This window comes from Paroedura picta, chromosome 3 (genome assembly GCF_049243985.1).
Source record: "Paroedura picta isolate Pp20150507F chromosome 3, Ppicta_v3.0, whole genome shotgun sequence".
Classification (NCBI taxonomy): domain Eukaryota; kingdom Metazoa; phylum Chordata; class Lepidosauria; order Squamata; family Gekkonidae; genus Paroedura; species Paroedura picta.
This window is the reverse complement of record NC_135371.1, coordinates 130,568,655-130,595,032: the sequence shown is the minus strand read 5'-3', so window position 1 is coordinate 130,595,032 and position 26,378 is coordinate 130,568,655. Positions and strand designations below refer to the sequence as shown.

At 43.3% G+C, this 26,378-nt stretch overlaps 1 protein-coding gene across 1 annotated transcript; it reads left to right on the top strand.

Annotated features, from left to right (window-relative positions):
- Positions 1–1,909: 1,909 nt before the first annotated feature.
- LOC143831204 (uncharacterized) lies at positions 1,910–26,361 on the top strand. Its single transcript, XM_077324268.1, has 11 exons — positions 1,910–2,458; positions 14,243–16,876; positions 18,898–19,220; positions 19,331–19,389; positions 20,403–20,466; positions 20,729–20,838; positions 21,810–21,884; positions 23,052–23,148; positions 23,841–23,944; positions 24,503–24,566; positions 26,236–26,361. The coding sequence occupies exons 1-11, from the start codon at positions 2,434–2,436 to the stop codon at positions 26,359–26,361; spliced, it is 3,681 nt and encodes a 1,226-aa protein (XP_077180383.1). The 5' UTR covers positions 1,910–2,433.
- Positions 26,362–26,378: the final 17 nt, after the last annotated feature.

The following is a 26,378-nucleotide window of genomic DNA, read 5'->3' as shown; positions in this document are numbered from 1 at the left end:
TTCCAATGAAGTGGAGGTGTTATGCAGATTTAAATGGGTCGTGACATGCTAATACAGCACAACTCAGGCGGCACCGAAGACCCCATTTAAATACAATTTCTCTACACTGTAGGCTAAAGTTTTATCATCATCTCAAATATGTCTTTTCCTCCCTCTTCCCTTCTCTCCTGTCTACTCTTTTTAAAATATTAACATCTAGACTGATGAAAAATTGCATTGAATTCAAGCTTGCTACTTTAACAGGCATTGGCCTACTGCTGCTTTTGAATTACTCTACAAGTGTAGCAGTGAGTAGGTACTGTGTATAGACTTACAAGGAAATATGTGGTTTGAGTTAGCAGGTTATGTTGTTTTTTGACCTGTTAAAGACAGCTCAAAAGTTGAAATCTATATCCAGTAATTATTCAGGATATTTCCATGCAGACTCTTTAGAGTCCTGCTTGATGCAACTTACAATTAAAACAATGTCTCAATATATATATTTTAAACTGTTCAGCCACACAGTTACTGTGTCACCCTTATTCCTCAGCCTCAGTATCCTACCTCTGATTCGGATAACAGGGGCTACCGGGTCCGTAAACCACTTAGGAAACTTAAATACACTCTATATAGCTGAAGAAAATAAAAAGTAGCAACAGTAGAAATTAAAATGTCACCTGTTTCTCACAATTGTATTCTACCTTCCCTCCAGGACGTATACATATTCTCACAGAAGCCTTGCAGGATATTTTACATTGAGATAGATTCAAATGGGTAGCCATGTTGGTCTGAAGTAGCACAATAAAATCAGAGTCCAGTAGCACCTTTAAGACCAACTAAGATTTATTCAGGGCATGTGATGTCTTGAATGAATCTTTGTTGGTCTTAAACGTGCTACTGGACTCTGATTTTATTACATTGAGAGAGTGGGGCCTAACACCACCATATGTGGAAATTAATTGCAATCTGTTATTTGATGGGGATTTTTCAGGAACTGTATGTAAATCTGACAGGCATTCATGTTTCATGAATAGGCTGGCACCATGATGATGTTTTTTATTGGTGGTACACTCCATCAATATTGATGTCATCTGTGATGTTATGGTCTATATACTTGAATGTCCATGAAGAAATTTTCAATCTGGGCGCAGACACAATGCTGGTGAGAATGGGGTGAGATCAGCAGGACTTTACCAAAACCTTGGGGAGACTTGCCGTGAAAGCTTATAAGGTAAAGGTAAAGGTATCCCCTGTGCAAGCACCGAGTCATGTCTGACCCTTGGGGTGACGCCCTCTAGCGTTTTCATGGCAGACTCAATACGGGGTGGTTTGCCAGTGCCTTCCCCAGTCATGACCGTTTACCCCCCAGCAGCAAGCTGGGTACTCATTTTACCGACCTCGGAAGGATGGAAGGCAACCTTGAGCCGGCTGCTGGGATTGAACTCCCAGCCTCATGGGCAAAGCTTTCAGACGGCTGCCTTACCACTCTGCGCCACAAGAGGCTCATGTGAGAGCTTATAAATCATTTTTTATCTGAGGATGGCACAGAACAGTCAGATATACACCATTTAAGAATACCACTTTGCTGAGCAACTCTCCCAGAGCCTGAAATCTGCTTAGACAACCAACTCCCACCAACTAATGCACAGAAAAATATATCGACGCATTCAAATCCTGAAGAATCTTCGTCCTACCGGACAGGACGGGAAGGGGGCACCCAACCTCATGGCACGAGCAGTTTCAAGGGGAGGAGAAGAGGAGCCTTCAATGGGTCTGGCCAAGAGGCCGAACTAGGGCTGTTCCCCCCTGCCCGGTCTGGAACGAGGAGCCCTCGAGCCTTTCCTCTCCTCCCGAGACAAGCCGCCCTTGACAGCCATTCCGCGAGCCGCCCGGGGGTTGGCTGGCCAGTCCCTGCCCTCGCGGACCGCGAGCCTTCTCAACGGGGCCAATCCCATTTGCTCAGTCGGAGGGGGGAAATTTGAAACGAGCCACGCTGGGCAACCCTAGGAAGGCCCCGCTAAAAACCCAACCCCCCCCCCCCTTCCCGGGACAGGATCCCCGACGAGGCTGCCGCCGAGAGAATCCGGAGCAGGGGAGGACGCCGGCCGAGGTTGTTGGGAGGAAAGGCACCCGAGACCTGGCCCGGCAGGCAAGCGGAGATTTAAAGCGCCGCGGTCGACTGCAGTCCCCGCCGCGCTCGGCAGGGCGCCCCGTGCCCGGAGAGGGAAAAGCGGGTTGCCGCCCGATTGCTTTAAGCCGCTGCTGTCGCCTGTCGCGGGGGCAGGTGGGCGGCCGGGCGGCCGGTCCGGGTTTCAAACTCAGCTCCCAGTTTATTCCAAGGGACCGGCCCGTCTGAGATTTGGAAATGTAAAAAAATCCGGCTGCAAACTGTCGAGTAAATCTGGGGAGAGGGGATGGTTCCTCGTCTGGAGGGCAGCCACGCGGGGGCTCGAAATGCCCTTCGAAGGAGCGGGACGAGGTAAAGCTCCCTGCCTCGATGGGCCACTGACTGACCTGCTGCTGCTGGTCCGCGCCTGGGGGCGGGGGCGGGGGTCTGAGCCAGATCCACCTGGCCGGGAAGGGTGGCGGGCCAAATTTGAATTCGGGACTAGAGTGGGGAAACCCCCGGAAGTCGGCCAAGGGCCCTTGGTTGGCCAGGAGAAAGGGGAGGCCAAAGAAGCCCCACCCCGCGCGCAACAAGCTGCCCCCGTCGCCTGCGAGGATCCGAGACCCGGGCTGATCGGGAGACGTTGATCAAGGGTTGGCGGGACGGTTTGAGCCGAAGCCGTTTGGCCTTTCAAAAAGCAATGGCCACAGTAGGCCGGTCGGTTCCGCTCTAGAGTGTTCTGTTCCAACGTTTGTTCCTTGCCCGTGCGGACAGGCCCGGAGACGTGCAGACGCTCCACCGGACACAAATGCGATTGCGGTGCAAGAGCAATCCGGTTTTGCACGCCGGCTGCGGCAGTCTCCGCGCGCTGATCAGCTTGCAGGGAGCGCAGGCCTTGCACGCGAAGCCTTGGCCCTTCTTTGGGAAGGCGGGGAGAGGCGCCTGCTAGATCCTCTCCGTGCAGTTGCAATACTAGCGGGCCCTTCGCCTACCCAGAGCGGGGTTGATTTGGGACGGAAACATTTCGGAGGCTTTTTTGTTGTCGCTTGTCCGACGCATAGGCGAGAATAAACGAATAAAAAGACCCTTCTTAGAAGCAAACGAAAGAAGCAAGGTCTCCTGCTTAGCAGGCAGGCCCTTAGCACAACTGCCCAAACTGGGACACCCCCTTTCTATTCCTTATTTGCCTCATCGTTTCTAAAACAAAGCCAAGGCTATTGCTATTACAATAGGCGGGGGACCCCGTGTGTGCAGCCCCGAACTTCCTGGCAGGTATGCTGGATCAGCATTATAAAGAGGGGGGGGGGGGAGGGGAGGAAAAGGTGGATCCTCGTGGATCTTCTATTTTTTTTTCTACAGCACTTTGCCAAATCCAGTATCAAATCACATGTCAATGCCAGGTCCACAGATCAAACCTTAAAAACATTGATCTAATACTTTGCAGCCCACAATTAACACAAAAACATGGATCTGAGGCATGGATCCTACATTGAAACAAAAGAAATCACGAATGCTTTGTGGCCCCAGCACAGCACTAAAATGTGGTTCATTGGCATAGATCCTCAAGAGTTTTGGACTGTGTTACCCCAGAGTCACAATCAAATCACATATATCCATGCCAACAGACTGCACCACAAAAATAACGGCTCCACCACTTTGTGGCATCACCAGGACATAAAAACATAGATCTGAATAGATTCCTAGAAGTTAGTTCATGTAAAATTTATCATTAATTCACTTGTCACCTCCATGGATCGATTGCTTCATGGTACCATCATGGTGCAAAAACATGGACTGAAGGCATAGCTCCTCAAGATTGAACCCTCAAAAGCATGAGTCCACATTTTCATGGCATTGTTACCTGAAATACACCTGTCCCCTGAATTTATGGTGGGGAATTAGTGATGCTAGGAGACAAGGTTTTGTGAGAGGGGAAACAAACAGGATTCTCCATCTTTGTATAGGAGTATCTGGCCAGAAATCTCAGGCAGAGGCAGTTTTTAGAAATTAATTTTAAAAAGGATTTTAAATAAAAGCAACACAAAAAGTCCCTAACATACAAACATGCAAATTTAAGCTAACATACACACATAGAAGAAACAAAAGAGGTGATTATTTGTGATAGTGGATTAAGAGCTGGTTCAAAGAAAGTTATAATTACCATCTGATGTGGAAAGGTTCCAGAAGAAGAAGCAGCCTGTAAACTGGGTTTCATGCATGGAAAGCCAAACTCGAGTACAGGAATGGCTAATCTCTGTCCCCCTTTTATAGCCAGATTTGTATCTTCAGCCTAGGTTTGAGCATGGCAGCCCAATGTAACAATGGTTTGATGGGATTAATGGGACAATATCAAAGAAGTGGACACTTTCCTAATGGGTAAACCAGGCTTTGACAAAAAGGTTTATTTGCTGTAATGCACAGAGAGTGTCTCAGGCATTGACCTTCTTTGTATCTTGGGCTGGAATGGGTGTGGTGCACCATCTGAATGGGAGTTTGATGTACCAGTAATTAAGGATAGGAAAAAAGCTACCAGAAGGGTAACTTCATCAGGAAAAGACATTAAAAGGAGACACATTTTCAGGTGTGGAGGATCATTGAGTAGATTAGCCACTAGCCAAATGCTGCCAGCTCTTTTGTCCTCGTTGTGCCAGGGGGGGGGGGGGAAGCAAATGGCCCAGCCCTTCCTTTGGTGCAGATTAATTGGATCACTTTTTTGATAGCCAGAAATTCTCTTGGATGACACTGACCTCATATAGAGCCAGCATTGGCCTATTTTTGATGCTCATGGCTTTCTGGGAAGGTTCCCTTGCCTAACCATACTTGCTAAAGTGAAGCAGAAATAAAGATGGAGGCTTACAGCTGCATTCCTCCTTGTACTGTGAAGGGCATACTTGGGGCCTAACACCACCATCTGTGGAAATTAACACAATCTGTTATTTAACAGCGATTTTTCAGGAACTGTATGTAAAACTGACAGGCATTCATATTTCATACATAGGCTGGCACCATGATGATGCTTTTTATTGGTGGTACACTGCATCAGTATTGATGTCATCTGTGATGTTATGGTCTATATACTTGAATGTCCCATGAAGAAATTATGAAAGTGCAAGAGGATTTGCCTGTTTGGATTCATGTTTTTGTATCACTGCAGTACCACAGAACAGAAAATCCATATGTTTATGGTTCAGTCCACAGACATTGACCTGATGTATGAATTTACAGTTGATTTTTGTAGATTCCATGTAAAACTCCTAAGATTCAATGACAATACATATTCAAATGGAATTTTTCTGTTCTGGCAATACCATAAAGAACCATATATCTGCTTTATCTGGTCCCTTCTAGGGACATCAGTTTTGTGTATGACACACTAGATGAAAAGGTAATCAGAATAATAAAGGGACTAAAAAAGTAAAAACTGGATCTGTACAGATCCTCATGGATCTTCTAGTTTAGCAGCTTGGCGAGGGGGCCGTTGTCATTGTTGCTGCTCTTCCTCCAGGCACCTGCCAATTTTTATACAATTTATAACCAATGTATATACAATTATGAACAATTTCTGTGAGAGAACACTTGCATAATTGTCCGGTTGGGGGTCACCACAACATGAGGAACTGTATTAAAGGATCGTGGCATTAGGAAGGTTGAGAACCACTGCTCTAGTTTTTCTCACATAACTCCCCAAATCCCGTATCAAATCACATGTAAAAACTGGGACCACAGACTGACCCTGGATTTTAATAAAGCCTTTGACATGGTTCCCCATAATGTTCTGAAGGGTAAACTGGAGGATTAAGATTGGACTAAGGTAGTTATTTGGATAGGGATAGGGAATTGTTTGGAGCAGCGGTCCCCAACCTTCATCTGGTTGGGGACTGCCTCCGGGGGTGGGGGAGAGCCAGCGGCCCGGCTGCCGCAGTTGTTCAAAAATGTGAACGCGCGGAACTGCCGCGCATGCGTGTTTTGGCCACCAGGTGGCGCTAACACACATGCGCAGAGTTGCCACACATGCACGTTTGGGCCACCAAGGGGTGCAAACGTGCATGCGCAGCAGTTCTGCGCGTGCGCGTTAGCGTCGCTGGCGCGCCGACTGCCATGCCGACCTCTTTCCCCCCCCTCTCGCTGCAGGGGGGGAGGCAGGCGCGGCTATGGCAGGCGATGGCCTTTGCGGCCCGCTACCGGGCTGCAGACCGGGGGTTGGGGACCCCTGGTTTGGAGAACCATTCCCAGATTAGTTGTCAGTTTAATTTCATCTAATGGCAGGGAGATATCCAGTTGGGTGCCACAGGGCTCACTTCTGGGCCAAGTACTTTTAAATATTTCAATATTTTTTAGTAAATGACCAGTATGAGGCAGTGGTGGGATTATTAAATTTGCAGATGACACAAAAATGGGAGGAATAGCAAACACATTGGAACTTATAGAATTCACCCAGATCTGATCTGCTTTAGGATGCTTTGGGCTGATCCTGCGTTGAGCAGGGGGTTGGACTAGATGGCCTGTATGGCCCTTTCCAACTCTATGATTCTATGATAACACACTGGAAAAGTGGGTGGATGTGAATAAGATGCAGTTCAACAAGTGTAAAGTTCTAGATCTGGATAGCAAAAAAAGGAAGCAAGCATATTGGATGGGGACACACTTCTGAATAGCAGTGTGTGTGTGTGAACAAGATCTTGGAGAACATAAGAACTGTAAACTGAATATGAGAACTCAGTGTGATGCAGTGGGGGAAAGGGCTAATATGATCTTGGGATAGATTCAAGTGGGCAGCTGTGTTTGTCTGAAGCAGCACAACAAAACAAAATCAGAGTCCAGTGGCACCTTTACGACCAACAAAAATTTATTCAAGGTATGAGCTTTTGAGTACAAGCACTCTTCCTCAGATTCTTCCTTAGTCTGAGGAAGAGTGCTTGCACTCGAAAGCTCACACCTTCAATAAATCTTTGTTGGTCGTAAAGGTGCTACTGGACTCTGATTTTGTTTTGATATGATCTTGGGATGTATCAACAGAGGCATACCATCTAAATCGCTAGATGTCATAGTCCCACTGTATGATCTGGGCAGTTCTGGAGGCCTCACTTCAAAAAGAATGTGAACAGAATAGAGTAGATGCAGAAGAAAGCAATGAATAGGGACCTGAAGACCAAAGCTCATGAAACAATGGATGTGATAAGTAATTTGATGGTGATTTTTGTGTTACCTTACTTTAAAATCAAGTAGTCTAGTAAATGCTATGGTCTTCCAGTTGCAATGTATGGCTGTGAAAGTTGGACCATAAGGAAGGCTGAATGTCAAAGAATTGAAGCTTTTGAACTCTGGTGCTGGAGAAGACTCTTGAGAGTCCCTTGGACTGCAAGGCGAACAAACCGTTCAGTCCTAGAGAAGATCAGCACTGACTGCTCCTTAGAAGGCCAGATCCTGAAGATGAAACTCAAATACTTTGGCCACCTCATGAGAAGGAAGGACTCCCTGGAGAAGAGCGTAATGCTGGGAGCGATTGAGGGCAAAAGAAGAAGGGGACGACAGAGAATGAGGTGGCTGCATGGAGTCACTGAAGCAGTTGGTGCAAACTTAAATGGACTCTGGGGAATGGTAGAGGACAGGAAGGCCTGGAGGATCATTGTCCATTGGGTCGCGACGGGTCGGACACGACTTCGCACCTAACAACAACAACTTTAAGATCATGAGAATATGTCAAGATCTGTGCCTTCAAGTCATGTTTTTGTGCCATGGTGGTACAACAAGTGATGGCGGTGCCGCAATCTGTGGCCACAATCTGTGGCAAATGATTTAGTGGGGAACTTGGGGTTACCCCACATAAAAATCATATGAACTCATGAAGATCCATGTTTTGAATGCATGTTTTTGCACCATGTCAATGCCATAAAGCAATGGATCTGTGATTTTTGTGGTGTATTTTGTGTCCATAGTTATGACAAGAGATTTGGTGGTCAGTTTGGGGATACCTAATGTAAAAATCCTGAAGATTCATCAGTATCCATGCTCTGGAACTACATTTTTTGCACCTTGGCAGTGCTATGGTTGCATAAGTATTGTGGTGCAAAGTGTGACTTTGGACATGTTATATGGTTGGATGATTAATTTTGGGTGATCAAATGTAATTTTCTGAAGCTCCATGAAGATCTATGCTTCAGAACCATTTTTTTTTGCAACGTGGCAGTGCCACAAAGCAGTAGATTTGTCATGGATACGATATTTGATTGGATAATGAGTGTAGGGTGATCCAGCATAAAAATTCTAGGATTCGTGAGAACCCATACTTTTGAACTCCATATTTGCACTATGGAAGCTCCACAAAGTGATGGGTGCATAAGTTTTCTAGTGCAAGCTGTGGCTATGGACATGAAACATGATGTGAATTTGGTATGTCCCAGTGCAGAAATCCTGAAGATCCATGAGGATCTGTGCCTAGGAATCATGTTTTTGCATTGTGGCAGTTCCATGAAGCAGTACATCCATGATTTTTCCGGTATAATCTGTGGCTATGGTCATAATGCATAATTTGATGGTGAGTCTTGGATGACTCAATGCATGAGAATCTGTGCTTCAGAAATACTTGTTTTGTGTTGAGGCACTGCCACGAAGTGGTAGATTTATTATTTTTGTGGTGCAACATATGACTATGTGACAAATGACCAAAAGTTCAAATCCTGAGGATCCATGATGATTCATACTAAAGAACCATATTTTTGTACCATGCTGGCTCCACAAAGTTGTGAATCCATTATTTTAGTGGTACAATCTATGACTTTGGAAATGATATATAGTTTGGTGGTAATTTTGGGGTGATTCTGTATTTTTAAAAATGATGTTCTGTTAGAATCTGTGCTTCAGTGGTGCCACAAGGCAATAGATCTGTGATTTTTCTGGTGTAATCTGTGGCTATGCGCATAATATCTGATTATATGCAGCTAGTGTGCTGTAGCTGTTAAGACTAGCAGATTTTAATCTGGCAAGCAGGATTTGATTCCCCGCTCTTCTACATGCAGCCAGCTGGGTGACCTTGGGCTCATCACAGTCCTGATAGAGCAGTAACATCAGGGCTCAGTGAGCCAAACCTAACTCAAGGATGTCTGTTGTGGGGAGAGGAAGGAAAAGTCATTGAAAGGTGCTTTGAGATTCCTTCAGGCAGTGAAAACTAGAGTATAAAAATCAACACTGCTGCTGCTTCTTCATATGCTGAGTTTGGGGCTACTCAACACAAAAGCGTGAGGATCCATGAGGATCCATGCATTGGAACTGTTAGTAGCCAGAGCTCTTGTCACTCTGAGGGACTGTTTATAGGCAGTATAAACATAAATGCCCTTCCATAACATCTCAGATATTATGTTTGCGGTGCACTGTCTGGCAGAGATGGGCTTTGGAATAGATGGCAAACACGTTTAAATGTAAAAGGTATACGGTCTGCTTCCCAAGCAGAAAACATGGATGTTAGCCAGATAATAGGTCTCCAAAACTTGCCTGGACTCTTTAGATTAGATTAGTGGAATAGCAGGGGCTGACTCATTAATAGACTCCTTTCCCCTCCCAAAGCAAGGATGCATATTTGGAACAATAGGATCTCCAGCAAAGTGCTGTTAATCTAATGAACTCCTAATCTGTCCTTCCCAGTCACACCCATTAGCACTAAAAGCAGGACTCACTTTAGTAACTCCCTGACCCTATAATCCAGGGTCATCAAGACACATTAACATCTTTGGCACTACCCCAATAGAGGAATCAGGTATTTTTTTGTTCCTGGGAAACTGTTGAGGTTTCACTCTGGGCTTTCTCTTAACTCCGGAGATACCAATTACATGCCTTTTAGTTTCTTTATCATACATAGAAATCACATCAAGCACATTGTTTTAGGATACAATTTTTTTTGTGAATTTTATTTATTTTTAAATTTATATTTATAGCCCGCCCCTCTTGACCCAGCCATCTTGGGACAGCTCACTTCAAGTATAAACAATAAATACATAAACACGATAGTATAATGCATTTTATATCAATTAAAATCAATTTAAATGATCAATGTAATACCCAGTGGAATTTAGATGTGACCGTTGCAGGGATTACTGTGGCCAGGTACTCTGGGGCCAGATAGGACACTAGTAGCTTAGCTTGGCGAAGATGGAAAAATGCCAGCATTGCTATTCTTGAGCCTCCATAGACAAGGAGGCATCAAAGCTCACACCCAAATTCCTGGCCTTATGTGCACTCCATCCAAGCAGGGGAGGTACGCTTCCTGCTCTGGGCTTTTTCTCCCCAGCCACAGAACCTCTGTCAGTTTCAGCTTCAGATGACTACCCTTGAGCCACTCCAGAACCAGTATTGTGTGTGCTCTGGGATTCTCATCACACCTCCCCCTCATCACACCTCCACCTCCTCTTCTTTATTGTTTTATTGCTGTCTCCTTGGACCTTTCCATGTTGTGATAGTAAAGGTTGCCTATTTCCCCCAAAATGTGATCCCCTTTCACCCTATTTTTCCTTTAGATTCCTTGTGTGTGTATGTACCTTTGTGTGCTTGCACTTTAAAAACTGTTTAATAAAAACAACTTTTCATTTTACTTTGAACTGGTTTATTTACAGATTCAAATGAGTAGCCGTGTTGGTCTGAAGTAGCACAATAAAATCAGAGTCCAGTAGCAATAAAACCAACAAAGATTTATTCAAGGCGTGAGCTTTCGAGTGCAAGCGCTCTTTGTCTGACTGGTTTATTTACAGTTTGTTAAGGCAGGGTTAGTCAATCTGTTGTCTACGGCCCACTAGTGGGCCACCAGGCCTGCCTCCCCCCCCCCCCGAGAGAAGCTCACCAGGCCACGGGAGGCCGCAGCCTGGCTAGTTTTCTGCTGTGAGAGCTGGGGGGAGAAGACGCAGGCGCGGCCGCCGAAACGCCGGCGGGCACAAACGCACAGGTTTGGAGCTCCCGCGCAGGCGCGCCAGCGTGGTGAAACGCGCGTGCGCAGAGCTGCTGCGCATGCACGTTTTCACCACCAGGGGTGCTAGCACACATGTGCGGTGCCTGAGCTGCCGGCTCTTCACCACCCCCGGAGGTGGTCCTCAACCTTAAAAAGGTGGGGACTGCTATGTTAAGGGAATAACATGTTATTCATAGGTCGATTTATTGTAGTTATCTGCCTCTCATAATGAGAGTCTCATTAGGTCTCAAAGTAAATTGCAAATTCCTTCACCTAAATTCAGGAGACATCCAATCTGGGTAACAACAATATTTTGATACTGTGGTGGTGCCATGAAGTTGTGGATGTGTAATTTTTGTGGTGCAATCTGTGTCCTTGGGCATATGTGACTTAACGGTGAGTTTATGGTGACACAACAGTTTCATAATGAGGAGCCATGCTTAGGACCCTAATTTTTGCGCCATTGTGATACCAAAAAGTGGTGGATGCAGGATTTTTTGTGCTGCTTCCGATAGACTGAGACATGTTCTTCAATATGACGTTGGTTTTATATTGTGTCTATGTAAAAATTATATCAATTCCTGAGGATCTGTTTAAAAACTATTTTAAATTATATAGATCCGACTTTTACCCAGTCCCAGAAAGCAATAGTCCCTGCACAATAATGCCTTGCTATTTTATAACCCTCCCAACTCAGAAGTTAGATATGCTTTTCCTCTTCCAGTCCCCAGAACATCAACAGACACAGTTCTGCTAGCAACCACAAGGAGAAAAGCTCCAGTAAGGTGCTCAGCACAAGAGTATTGTGCATTATATAGAAGAAGGCTACAATACTACGACTATTGCTGTATTTAAGCTAGCATTCATAACAGTAAAAGTACAGGGAATTGTTTTGTATTTATTTTTTATATTTATTTATTTACTTATTTAATTATTTATATGCCACCTTTCTCAGTTGAATCGCGGTGGTTTACAGTTAAAAAAACACAGTTAAACTTCTAAAAACACCCCTTGAAACAATTAACAAGATGGCAGTCGATAGGAATTCCAAAAAAAACTCTCTCTCCCCCCCCCCTCCGTTCAGCACATGGGTCAAAAGCTCTTTCCCTGGGAACAAGGGCTCTGACCTGACACACACATTAGGGATCCACCCATGGTAACTCCAGGATCCTGTACTGGCCTCAACCATACGCCTGGTGGAAGAGCGCTGTCTTACAGGTCCAGCGGAAAGCTGACAATTCCAATAGGGACCTTAGCTCTTCCGAGAGGTCAGTCCACCAAGTTGGTGGAGATAGGAGCAATTATCTGTATAAACCCTATTGATTAATGCTAGAAATACTGCCAAAACAAAATTATAATGCTGAATGTTCTCCCCATACTGATTACTTTGAGGAATTTGTTTGGAAAAACAAGATAAACATCACAGTGAGGGGTGGTGTATAAGCTAAATGAATGAAATAATACATCCAGTTAAATAAATAAAACTGAACGTTAGTACCAGTAACAATTCTGTTGTCTTTTAGAGCTTCACATTTGGTCAATATGTCTGAATCTGGCACATTTGCTAGACTGTACCAAAGCCCATGCTCTCCACTTTCTCAAGACTCTGCTCACCATCTGGTGCCATTGTTGGTTGAAAAGTTCAATAGTGCCATAGCGAATCTTCAATTATTAATGCCAGTTTTCTTTTGTCCTCCACTGTTCCATCACTGCAAAAGCATCCTCATTCAATCCCAGTTTACAATTAAAGTAGATTTGTCTGGGGACATCAGGATGAGCTTTTGCAGATTATTAGGGAAGCGGAAGAAATGTGTGCTTTAAAGCCTTAAGTTTTACTGTGACTTGTGAAGTTGTGCTGCCGATATCATCTCTGGAATCAGGAGAGATAAGCCTGGTGAGTTAGACAAGAGCACAGAAAGAGATTGTGAAGAAACCCAGCATATTTTGATATGAAAAAAAAAATGAAAATGTGGTCTTAAAGTACAGTTTCCAGTTTCCCTCTGACCACTGGTGGGGTGGTGGTGGGGGTAGGGTTGCTAATCCAGACTAGGAAAATCCTAGAGATTTGGGTCTGGAGCCTTAGGTGCAATGCCATACAGTCCACCCACCAAAGCATCCATTTTCTCTGGGAGAACTGACTTCTGTAGTCTGGAGATGTCTGGGTGTACATGGCAGCGAAGTTGACATCTGGGTTTATTGCAAACTCTGGTACCAGTCTCTAGGTTCAAATTAGATGTTGTACTATTGTGAGTGAAGAATTGTTTAAGACTGGGGGGAGGCTGCCTGTGGGCAAGGAAAGGTTTGCCCCACAGTCCTTGTGGAAGAGAACTGTCATTATCCAGTAGATATTGTAAGTCACTCATGATGTGTCGAACTGTTTTGAGATGAAAGTTGTATGTGACCAGTTGTGGTATTCTATTGCTGTCTCTTTTGGGCTTGTCTTTGTAAAAGGTTTTCTCTAGGTACCATTTTGGCTTTATTAAACTGTGGGGTTTTTTACTTCATCAGGTGAATATTTAAGAATAAGAGAATTGTGAGTGGACAGAAGTTTAGGAAGTGTTGCTCCGTCAGCCATAAAGATGTTAGCATACTAAGAAGTTATGTGGGTGCCCATGGCTGTGCCCATGTGAAAAAAAAGAAAAGTTGCCATCAGATTTGAAGTGGTTATGAGTGAGAACAGAATGGCACCGTTTGGTGGCAAAGTTAGCTGTGGTGTTGTCAGAAATCATATTCCTTATGATCTGTAATCCATTTTTGAGTGGGATGTTGGCATACAGAACCAACCATGTTGGTGGCCGTTCAAAGACTGTATTTTTCTTAGAAGGTCTTTGGTGTCAATATAGTACATTGTTTCTCAGTTGAAGAAGTGGGTTATAGTCCATAAAAGCTTATGCTAGAATAAAATTGTGTTCGTCTTAAGGTGCCCCAGTGTTTTGTAGGAGTTAAGAGTGGCAGACTCTAATCTGGAGAACTGGGCTTGATTCCCCGTTCCTCCACATGTAACCAGCTGGGTGACCTTGGGCTAGTCAAAGTTCTGTTAGAGTTGTTCTTACAGAGGAGTTCTTTTAGAGCTCTCTCAGCCCCACCTATTTCACAGGCTGTGGGAAGAGGATGGGAAAGGTGCTTCAAGATTCCTTCTGGTAGTGAAAAGTGGGGTATTAAAAAAACAGTTCTTTTTCTACCACAGATGAACAAGGCTACCTCTCTGGAATTTGTCTTCATAGATGATATAAGATTAGGAACAATGGCAATTCCACGATCAAAGGCAGAGCACAAAACATCCAGAGAAAAGAATGCCAAGATTGAAAACCAGGGTATAGCAGATATTTCTCAGAAAAAGAAAAATCATGTTGATGGGTCTAAGATGCAGAATATAAAACAGAAGAAAACAAAAAGTACCTGTCAAACTAATTCTGAAGATTTATCATCAGACAACGACATTGTTGTGTGTGTGCATGGCACAACAAAGAACAAGACAGAGACTAAGATACAGGAAAGGAAGGAGAGTGACTTTAAAAAAAAGGGAAGAGGGAAGAGAGATTCCAGGGACAAAGAAGTTTGTTCTAGTGGAAGACATAAAGAACAGCTGACATTCAAGGGAAAGAAGATTAAAAGAAGACATAATATCAGTATTAGAAGCTATGAACCAAAGGACATTGAAAGCCAAGAGAAACATACTTTGAAAAAGAAAAACAAAGGACAACCAATCAAGGGGAAAAGTGTCCCTGATATAGAATCCCTCACAATAGAAAGTGGGGAAGGTCCTCCTTGGAAGTTGGAGGTACACCAAAGAAGAAGTAATGTTGAAAGCAGAGAACAGTGTGAGAAAAAGGGTCACTGTAAGGCCAGCCGGAAGGCTGCCAGGAGTAGGAGCAGAGGCTGCAGGAAGACACATATTAGGAAGTCTGTCAAAATATATTCCAAAGCAAATCCTGTGAACTCAGATGATTCCTCTTGTTCGGATTCTCAGGTTAAAAATTGGAACCCAAGAGGAGGAGGCCAAGAGAACAAGACCAAAGCCCCAAAAAACAAGTCCAAAGTCAGAGAAGGCAGAAGACACTTGTTGGAAGATGATGAGGTACTCTATAGAAAGAAATTGTTACCTACCATTGTGGAAACTCAGCTTTCCAAAGAAAGAAGAGTGTGTCAAGAGTCTCATAAAACATCCAGTGAAAGTGAAGAGGCAGCCAACATAAAACAAGAATCCCAGTATGAAGAGAGTGGCTCAGAGACAGAGGAGACAATAAAAGGGAAGAAGAAAAGGTCTGTGCCAAGAAAAGCTGTTTCAAATTTTAGTAATGAGCTAAGTGATGATGACAGTGGTTCAGACAACCACATTGGAAGCACCATGGAGGAAGTGAGCAGTGAAGGACAGCAGGAAAATCCCTCAGAAGGAAGCAGCAGCAAAGAAGACTCTGATTGCCAGCAAAATAAACATAGCAGCGAGGAAGATGAAAATGAGACCAGTAGCCTTGCAGAAATAAAAAGTAACAAAAAGAAAAGACCTGTACGATCGAAGACACTCAAGACTGGCTCAAGCAAAATTCATCAAGGGAGTCATCAAGCAGACGACAATGTAAACGTCAGTGGCAAAATGGCTGAGGCTGAAAACACATTCTCAGCACAACAAACAAAACATAGACGGCAATCTTGCAGCAAACCTGAGATGTTAAAAGAGAACACACGTTTAGATGTTCAAAAAAGCCAAGAAGATTGTTTTTCAGGTATTAAGAACAGAGCAAATGTAGTGGCTTTGTTTACAAAGAGATATGGTCAACTGACTTCACAATCCCAAACCCTACTGAACCTCAAGGGCAAGCATAATAATGCTAATGCAAGTAGCAAATGCTCTCTCCCAAGGGCAGCAGAAACTGACTCTGACTTGGAGAAGACTCAGAGTCATCATTCAAAACAGAATGCCACAAGCAACAACCAAGTGGTTTCTAGATCTAAGGAGAGTCGAGAATCTAGATCAAGTTTTTCCACTGTTTCAAGCTCATTCTCTCATAATAAAAACCTCTCTGCTGAAAGGAAGAAAGTTGGAAAAACAATTGGAAAGGTCAGTCTGACTTCCCATCAAGCCCTGGGGACAAGAGAGGAAGAAGAAATAGAGGAAAACACTATTGGAGAGGAAGATACTGAAAAAGACTTGTTGGTCAAACAAACAAGACCTCTATGTACACTTTCAGCCTTTAGAAAAGTAACCCGTTGGCTGAGCCATAAGTCTCTCAAGAAAACAACTCTGAAAGATCGTTTCTTAAGTGTGGCACGTGCAGTTGGCATCTCAGGATGGCTCTTCAAGAAGCTTGGTAAGATGAAAAGGAGCAGCAAGTCATTTGGATTCAGGAGAAGAATGGCTATCAGAATTGTTAGTACAGCTGGACTGGTCAAACGATGCAACAAAACCTCCTGTGACTCAACAGTAGAGCAAATGAGGAAGGATTTGAGTAACAAATCATCATCTTTGCTAAAATGTTCTCAGGCTGCAGATGAAGACACACAAGTGACAGAAAAACTGGAAGAAGGAGGAATTTCTCCAAGTAATTTCCCTCGTAATGAAGCCAACTGTCTACCTCAGAGGAGTTCCACTCGGCTGCCTCAGGAAGATAAGAATATTCCTGATGCTAAGTTTGCTGTTGTATTTCCCAGAGTTCATCAACTGTTGAAGTCAAAAAATGCCTCTCTTGGAACCTCTGACAATTGCAAGTCACTGAAACAGTTGTGTCATCAATCAAGAAGAAAAGCAGGAATGTCTGTCCAGCCAAGTGGTAAGTTCCAACATGAACTCATGAAGCCAGATGGCCAAAGGAATAGCCAGGGACATGCTTGCAGTTCTTGGCCTGATGCATCCCCTCCAGGTAAGTCAAACAAAGCCCTAGGGAGAGTGAATAGTATCTTGAGGCTTCTTTGAACAAAGGCAGAAGTTGCCCTTGCTGTGGAAATAGCAGTGAATGGGGTATAGGTTCACAGAGATGGGGTATAAGTGCACAGAGTGGTTCCTCAGTGGAACAGGCTTCCTCGGGAGGTAGTATTCTCTCCTTCTATAGAAGTCTTTAAGCAGAGGCTAGATAGCCATCTGACAGAAATGCTGATTTTATGAATTTAGGCAGATTGTGAGTGGGTTTGGCAGGAAGGGATGTCCCAGTGTTTGTCTCTTGTGGCCCTTCCTTGCATATCCAGGGAATTGCTAATTGCAGCTGTGGGATGGTAGGTGAATTTCCTCCTGGCCAGGCTGGATTCTGGAGATTTTGGGCCGGGGGAATCACTTGGGAATGAAATTGGGGTCACTGTGGGTGGGCAGGTAGTTCCTGCATTGTGAAGGGGGTTGAACTTAGATGACCCTGGAGGTCCCTTCCAACTCTATGATCTGCATATCCCATGCCTGTGCCATTTGTTGCTCTCCTCCATCACCACCTAGTAATCTGTTGTGTCAAGTGCTGATAATGGTATGCATGCTCTCTCCCCCGCTGTTTGTGTTTCTCTGGCTTAATGAGGATGACATCATGTGGAAGCTCACAACAAAAAGTTGGGCATCTAGCTGGCCACTGTATGGAAGTGGCTCCAGTTGTTCATGTAAAATAATATAGGCTACTTTGTATGTAGATTTGAATTATCTACTGTGATTTATTATTCCTTATTTCTTCTAAATTTAGGCTTTCTTTTTCTCTCTTTTGTCGGCTTCCCTGCAATTCAGGTTTCTAATCTATGGCCACAAACATACTAAAGTTCCAGATTCTGTGTAGAAGTAATCCTGAATTCAGGGTGAGGGAACCAGGGCATATTCTCCTACCTGGTCTCCCTTCTCTAGCCTTTTAATCTCTGTTCTCCTGCCCTTCTCCTTCATTTTCTATGGTCGTGATATCTGTTTCCAACTCTGGGGCTGGGACTTGGAATTAATACAGAAATAAAAATCATACAAATTGAATAAAATTGTTTAATTTGAGCCTAGGAGAATTATCTTGTGTGGGGATGAAACTTATATGCTACATTCCCCTCATAAAGCCACACTGAAACATTAACTTCAAAGTAAAAGAAAATTTTATTTACTTTACTATATTTATAGTCCTCCTTTCTCACTGAGACTCAAAGCAGATTACACTATGGAAATCAATGCAATCAATAAGGTGGGGAATCTAATAAGCAATATAATAGGACTAAGATTACAGAAATCTGAACAAAGCTCAGAGTAAAATCAGAGTCCAGTAGTACCTTTAAGACCAACAAAGATTTATTCAAGGCGTGAACTTTTGAGTGAAAGCACTGTTTCCCAGACTATAACCGAGTGCTTGCACTCGAAAGCTCACACCTTGATTAAATCTTTGTTGGTCTTAAAGGGTTCTGTTGGACTCTGATTTTATTGTGCTACTTCAGACCAACACGGCTACCCATTTGAATCAAAGCTCAGAGTATTAGACAACAACAATACATGTTGTTACTTATTTAGAAAAAAATGAAACAATAGCAGATGATACTTTCTATGCGCAGGTGTGTAATCCAGAGTTCCATTCTCTTTATAATAGTCTTCCTGAATCATCCCATTATTATTTTCCTAATTTTGTTTTGGCTTTACTTGATAATAGAGTTTTAACCACCAGAATCTAGAATCAGAAAACTCGTTGCTATAGGGATATTTTAAAAATTCCCTCAGCTAATTCCTTCTTGGAAAAGGAAGCGAAATTCCTGAGGTGAACCAGTCAGTCAAAATAATATTTTCTTATGTATACTATAATGTATCTCTAGTTATGCCCTGGAGCAGAAAGTGAAGTTACCTCTCATTTCCTCAGAAAAGGATGACAATTTCACTTACAAACTGCAAACTCAGATATCTTTGAATATACAGTAACTAGGAACTGATTTGACAAGTACATTTTTTCAGTAGAAGGGGATGGGTCACAGGACCCTGTCCCTTCCAACATGGAGAAGGAAGAAGTTGGAAGTATGACAGACTTCATTCAGAGAACTGCATCAGAAGCTGTGAACCAAGTTCATTGGACTCAGGAACAGCCTCTTAGGTGTGACCCTATGGCTTGGCTGAACTCTGAAACCTTGCTTCCATGGCTCACTGTTGAGAATTTAAGTAAGTGGACTATATATACAGAGCAGAATGTGGCCAAGAGTCCTAGGTCAACTGTATCAAGAGAAAGATGGGAGACAGAAGATGGCGCTGAAGATATCCTTGAGATAGACTTGGCACAAAAGCAGGTTGGTGTATTGTGTAGTAGCCACTAGATGCAAAAAGTCTTTGTGTGGAGAATGTTGTTGAATTGGTCTTTCATAATTTCTATCCATGCCTTTTGTATATCTTCTGGAAGTACAAATATGAGGATTGCTACTTGGAACTGGAGAAGGTTGAGGACCTTTCGAGACTGGAGTAAGTATAGCAAAGATGTGTCTAGAGGGAACATCCAGTTGCATGGGCATTGGTACAGGCTTGAGTTAAACTTGGCTTCATTAGCTCAGTAGTAAAATGTCAAATAAGCAATTCAAAAACTCTGGTGAAACCTTGGAAATATTTTATTGCTTTATGTTTACATTCAAATAAATCATTTGATTTGGGTTTGGGAATAGAAAGGAGTGTGTTTGAAGAACCTTTTGGAGGAGTAGGGGCTGGGGCCCACTCCCAGAGGTTGGTATTCCTGCAATTTGTATCCTACATTTTGCTGAGTCCTGAAAATTCAGTTCAGTACAAGTTGTGGGGTAGGGTGTTAACTGCCATAAAAAGTAAACTGCTATTAACAAAAAAGAGCACTACAGCTTACCCACTGTTGGCTTCTGACAGGAAACATTTTTTAGGAAGTCTGAAAAACATAAATTTCCAAGCAGATTTAAGAACACATAAGTTTTGAAACAGTCACTGTGTGCTACTTATGACTTGTTACCATTGCACATTTTCATTTCACAAAATGTTTTTGTGAAACTTATCTCCATACCCATGACTGCTAGTTACTTAAAAACAGTAAAAAAAAAATCAAAGCCAGGTTTTGGGGGAGCGTTCGCTGAATATTGATCTGGGAGCTGTATACTGTTTCTCACACTTCAACCTGGGATTGACAAATGATATTTTCAATGCCTTACCTGAAGTGCTGATGCATATGCATTGCAAATATTTGTATTGTTTCAATGACCTGCAAAACCTCTGAGCAGATATCACAATGGGATAAATAATGCAACCTAAGGCAAACATCATGCTGCTTTTAAATCTCAGACTGGAACTCTGTGATCTGTAATATTCTAGAAACATTTCAGGTAACAGAGCCACTGCTAGTGGAGCTCTTTCACTTTTACTCCTCAGATAGGTTTATGGTGTTTATCTGACTAGTTATTTTTAAAGGGTTAAGCATGATACACTGTTTTAAAATAAGGATTTTGTCTTTTTTTCTGTAGGGAAGTCTGTGAAAGCTCCATATTGCTTTGCCTGAAAAGGAGATTCCATCTCAATTTGATTTATGTATGACTATTACATTCTTAATATATGGTCATGATTTGGGATAAGAAATGCATGTGTCTTTATGTAAGAGAGGGAGGTGTGGGTGAAGAATACTGATTTCTAGTATGGAGAGTAATGATGAACTGCCTGTGGTTCAGTATGGCCTTTGTCCTATGGGCGGTAAGGTCTTATAGAAGGGAGGGGATTAGCTTTGACATTGCTACTCCTTTATATACAGTCAGTGAGTATAAGTAAAGCCAAGCCCTCCTCTGTTTCCTCCTAGACCTACATCGGGCAGATCTTAGTTTGCATCAATCCATTCAGGCCTCTCAATCAGTATTCAGAGGATGTGATGATCCAACATCAGAAAGGGATGCTCTTTAGAAGTTCACCGTAGGTCTATATTTCCCTTCCTTCTATTCTGACAATCCTATTTATAATTATCTGTCAAAATGCTGCCTTTTCCTGGGACTTCTGGGAATGTTTCACTCAAACAAGAGTGAAGGTGGAAAACAGTTTACTCACTGTTTTTAAGAATAGGATGTCTCCCAGGTACACTGTTATAAGAAAGGTGGCCTTGTACTCACAGCTGGTTGCAATGTTGCAGACGCGGTGGGGCGGGGCTGGAAAAGGACAATGTGACCAGCCTCAGGTAGGTCCGGTGCAGGCATGGGTGGGCCAGGAGCCACATGTCTGGTCTGGAAAAGGACAATGTGACCAGCCTCAGGTAGGTCCGGCGCAGGCATGGGTGGGCCAGGAGCCACATGTCTGGTCTGGAAAAGGACAATGTGACCAGCCTCAGGTAGGTCCGGCGCAGGCATGGGTGGGCCAGGAGCCACATGTCTGGTCTGGCCGGCCCTGTGCTGATCCGGAGAGGGCGAGGCGGGCCAAGCCAGGCCCTCTATTTAAAGGGCCGTCCACATGCTCGACCCCCTCTTCCTGGTGGCTGGTGAAGTTGTTTTTAATAATTTTATGCACTGTTTTTAAGTATAGGATGCCTCCCAGGTACACTGTTCTAAGAATGCTTCTGTGCAAGCTTCACTTTCATAAGTACTATTGAACATGCACTCTAAGAAGTGATTAGCATGGGCATGAACCTTAGTTATCCCACTCGAGAAGAGTTAAAGGCATATTCTGTACACTAATGTCCCAATATTAGAATATAAGAACTATATCCATTATGATGGATCCCCTCTCCACCCTCCCAAAACCCTACTTTCTTCAAATCTACATGTGTATGCAAAACTACTTCTCAATCAGGATATTGTTGCTGATGTTGATTTTTTTAAAAAAATGAATGGATTGGAATTAATAAACTGAAAATTCAGGAGACTAAAGTGGAACTCTCTTTCTTTTTTGTCCAGGCATATTTTTGCTATCACAGAAATGGCATACACCTTCTCTCAGAGCTCGGCGCGAGAGCAATGCATTATCATCAGGTAAGAGAGAGAGGTCAAATCTTCTGAGAGTTCTTTTTGTCTTGTTTCTTCATCATTGACTTGAAGAGATACAAGTGTAATTAAAGCCACTGCTTTACTCCTTAGTGCACATGCTGTGGGAAGAAAAAAAGGTTTGAGGTTTTCCCTCAGGCATTCCCTCTCTTTAGGGAAATAGCTGCATTCACAGCTAACCAGTACCTATGAAATGTGGGGTTGGGGGGGACATCAAGCTGTAGATACTTTCCTTGGACTAGGAAGAAAGGAGTTACTGGTTTATCTCAAATCAGGCTTTCTCAACCAGGGTTTCATGAGAGTCCTGGAAGGGGTTCCCAAATGGATGGAAGTTACAGTATTTGCTGGTGTATAAGACTACTTTTCCCCCCTGAAAAACATGCCTCCAAGTGGGGGGGGGGTCGTCTTATACGCTGGGTGCACTTCAGCTGGGATAGACATAGCTGGGATAGACATAGCTGGGATAGACATAGTAGCCCATAGTACTGGATTTTGAGTGGAAATGTTGGGGGGTCGTCTTATACGCCCAGTCGTCTTATACGCCAGCAAATACGGTAATTATTTTATATATATGTAATATTTTTAATTTATTCAACATTTCTCGGGTGATTATAGATGGTCATGTTGACCCGCCCTCCTCATGGCCAATGATGGGCTTGGAGGAGTGGGAAAAGGAGGGTGGATGTGTACATAGCTATGCTTCCTAACCCTATTCTGTGCGATCACACCACTTCTGGGGTTTCTTGAAGCCTGAATAAAGTTCCAGGCGTTTCTCAATGGTAAAAAGTTGAGAAAGGCTGTCTCAAATACTTATTCTAACTTAGGACATGTAGGAAAACATCATACATGGGGGCGGGGGGATTGCTTATACTTGGCTTCTTTGGTCTAACTTATGGAGGAACCCATCACTACTAAAGGCAAGAGTTCCTGGAGGAGTATTGCTTTGCAGTTAAAGTAGCACACTGCCTCTTTGTTTTGTCTTATGAATTAATCTTTTAAAATATCCATATCTTACTCTTTATATGAAGTAAGCTGCTCTTTCCAGCAGTGCCACTGTGCTGCAGCGTACTGGTCCATGATTACTGGTCTGTCAATCTAGATAACAGTGCTCGCTTTGGGATTTCTCCCCCTACCCTTTAATGTTTCCTACTTAAGTGGACACAGTGGCTCAGGAAAGACTGAAACTGCCAAAGCAATTATTCGGTACTTGTCCAGGTTGTACCAGCCGCAAGAAATCTGTGGCAAGAAACAGGTATGGTTTTATTATTATCATTAATAAATGCAACTTTATTTGGCACTGGTGGTATGCTGGATTCAGTACAAAGCACAGAAGCAATATCCTCCTTGCACCCAACAAATGCACAATTTACTGCAACACTGTACATTCCCAGTGTGAGACTAGACTGGCATTACTACCACATGAAATCCAAGTAAGAGGGAAAGGGGAAAAATGAAGCGGAGGATCTGATGATACAGAAGAAGTGTTTGTGTGTTTGGGGGTGGGGGAGGATTTGCTAGCAAGAATGTGTGGCTTAATGCATTGAGAATTTAAGCTTGGCTTAGATTTGGATATCACCCTCGGGACAAATTCATGGTGTTGCCTCAGACAAATCACTCTTCGTTACAGTACACATGTAAAATATTGTTGCAGGCAAGCACAAATGATGAGTCTACAGTTTTGAGAAATGCTCACAAGAGTTTCCCTTGACCTTTCAGTTATTTATCTTTACAGCTAAAAATTTTCTAATGATAATTACAACGGTCACTGCTGCAGTCTAAGCCCATTTGATCCTACTATTATTTGTTCATACTTTAAACAACTCTCATCCATTATAGCAACATCACCACCAACTTGATCTAAACTATAAATTGCTCCCATCCCGTTAGCACTGGTTATTCTGGGAATATTCTTTTCAGGAATAACAATATCTCCATTTTCCTTAGTCTTGTGATGTGCTACCAATCTTGGAAAGCTTTGGCAATGCGAGAACCATCTTAAATGACAATTCCAGTCGCTTTGGGAAGTTCTTGAATGTCCACCTGAGAAAGTGAGTAAAGATGGGAAATCAACAGAGTACTGAATGTTTAGATTTGCTGTATTCATATCTTGGAAATAGTCATCTAGGGATGTCTCTCAGCACCTTTCTCTTGAGAGGAAAATCACCCATATCTGCATATCAAAAAGATTCAACTCCATCAATGATATGGGGTTGTGTTGTTCTCAGAAACAGTTTCTAGTGAGAGACTAATCTACAGAAATCACCGTGTAGCTAGACTGCCATTGATTCAGTGCTGATTATATTTTAAACAGCGAGGGGTGAGATCTAACTCCTTGGCTCATAGATAGGGCCCTAAAATTTCATGACTTTAAGCTTCCAGATGTAGATTCAGATACCTGTTTCCAGTAGACTTCAAACTGTTTGGATCAGAAGATCGTGGAGCATAATATCATGATCCTTCACGGCTCTACAACTCCCATTGGAAACCTATTATTTTATTTCTCATCTTTTGCTTATCAGTGCTACTCAACCCTCTTCCTGTATTAAGTCCCCAGTCAGGGTGTAAATTAAGCTGACCCAATTTACGCCTATTTCTTTCTCTCACAGGGGACTCATGGTGGGCTTGTCAGTTTCTCAGTATCTTTTGGAAAAGTCTAGAGTTGTTTTTCAGGTAAGAGCATGAGAAATGAGTGCTGCTTTTGCTAGTTTGTATGTACAGAATTATGTACTGAGAAATCTGAAATCTGTGATTTGCAAGTCCACATTGTTCATTGACTAGGACATACATGGAGGAAAAAGGACAGGGATGTGAGGTGAACTATAAACTAATGAGTGAATTATAAAAGTGTAGGTTTGGCCTAGATGTTTGCTGCCTGCTCCCTCTGTGAGCAAATTCTCCACCTATAAATATCTGAGGGCATGAGGGGGTGACTCAGTGGAAGAGCCTCTGTTTTACATGCAGAAGATTCAGCCCCTGGCATTACCAATTAAAAAGAACCAAGCAGTAGGTGATGTAAAACAGGGGTAGTCAACCTGTGGTCCTCCAGCTGTCCATGGACTACAATTCCCATGAGCCCCTGCCAGTACCCCTGATGTAAAAGACCTCCACCCGAGACCCAGGAGAGCTGTGGTCAGTCTGAATAGACAGTAATGATCTTGAGGGGCCACTAGTCTGATTCAGCATAAGAGCTTCCTATCCATTTATATGGAGTTACTTAAAAATGAAATTAAAAGGCAAACAGGCATTTAGGGGTCTTTTATTTTAATTTATTTATTATGCAACTCCTATACAGCCCCCTTGCAATCGGATGCCTTGGGATGGTGAACAACACAGACTCAGTGAAATAAACAATATAAAAATCAAGAAACCTACATTCCCATTAGAAGTCTAAAAACTATATTTAAATATAGTTTAGATTAGTATAAAATAGATTAAAAACTGCTAGTAACATAAGGGCGGAGGGGTGGAGGAGGGAAGGTTGAGGGAGGCCCCAATCAGATGTTATCACAGTTCAATTCCACTGACTTTTACCATATGCTAGGTGGAAGAGCTCTGTCTTGCAGGCCTTAAGGAACTGTGTGAGCTCCGACAGGGCCCTGATCTCCCTGTGGAGCTCATTCCACCAAGCAGGAGCCAGGGCTGAAAAGACGCTGGCTCTGGTAGAGGCCAAACATACTTCTTTGAGGCTGGGGACCACCAACCGGTTAGCATTTGCCGGAATTCAACTGGATCCGGAATTTAGCTGGGAGCCAGTGCAGCTGCTGGAGGACCAGCCAATTATGGGTCCTTCTGGATGTTCAGATGCGAGGATGTGTTCTGGATCAGTTGCAGTTTCCAAGGCAGGAAGAAGGGAAGACCCATGTAGAGAAAGTTACAGAAATGAAGTCTGGAAGTGACTGTTAAATGGATGACTGTGACCAGATATTCTGGGCCCAAATAGGGTGCTAGTATCTTGGCTTGGCAAAGATGGAAGAATGGCAGCTGCACTACTCTTGTAAATTGAGTCTCCATCCATAGGGAGGCATCAAAGATTATGCCCAAATTCCTGGCCATTTGTGCATTTGAGAACAGCACCCCATCCAGTTTTGGTAAGCGCGCTTTCTGATCTGGTCTGTAAGCATGGGTTAGCTTAAAGAAAAAAAAAGGAGTTCAGACAAACTTCAGCCCTCTTCACTGTCCCTGGCAGCTATTGTGAAGCAGAGAAAACTGCTGGCAGAGAGCAGCTTCTTTTCTTTCATGAGTAATATCTTCCTCCTCAGTTTATTATACCAATACTGAGCCATGGAATAGGCTTAGCAACAGAATAAGCTCCCTTTCTGTTTTTTTGTTGTGTTTTTAGAGCTGCGGGGAGAGAAGCTTCCATGTGTTTTATGAGCTCCTGGCTGGACTGCCAATAGGACAGAAGGAGGAACTTTATCTGCAGGAGGCAGAGACTTACTTTTACCTAAACCAGGCAAGTGAATAGATGTCTTCAAAGATGTA

Coding starts and splice junctions, on each gene's coding strand:
- LOC143831204 (XM_077324268.1), top strand. CDS start 2,434: ATGCCCTTCGAAGGAGCGGGACGAG. Junction 21,885..23,051: donor GAGCAATGCATTATCATCAG/GTAAGAGAGAGA, acceptor TTCCTACTTAAG/TGGACACAGTGGCTCAGGAA. Junction 23,149..23,840: donor AAATCTGTGGCAAGAAACAG/GTATGGTTTTAT, acceptor CATTTTCCTTAG/TCTTGTGATGTGCTACCAAT.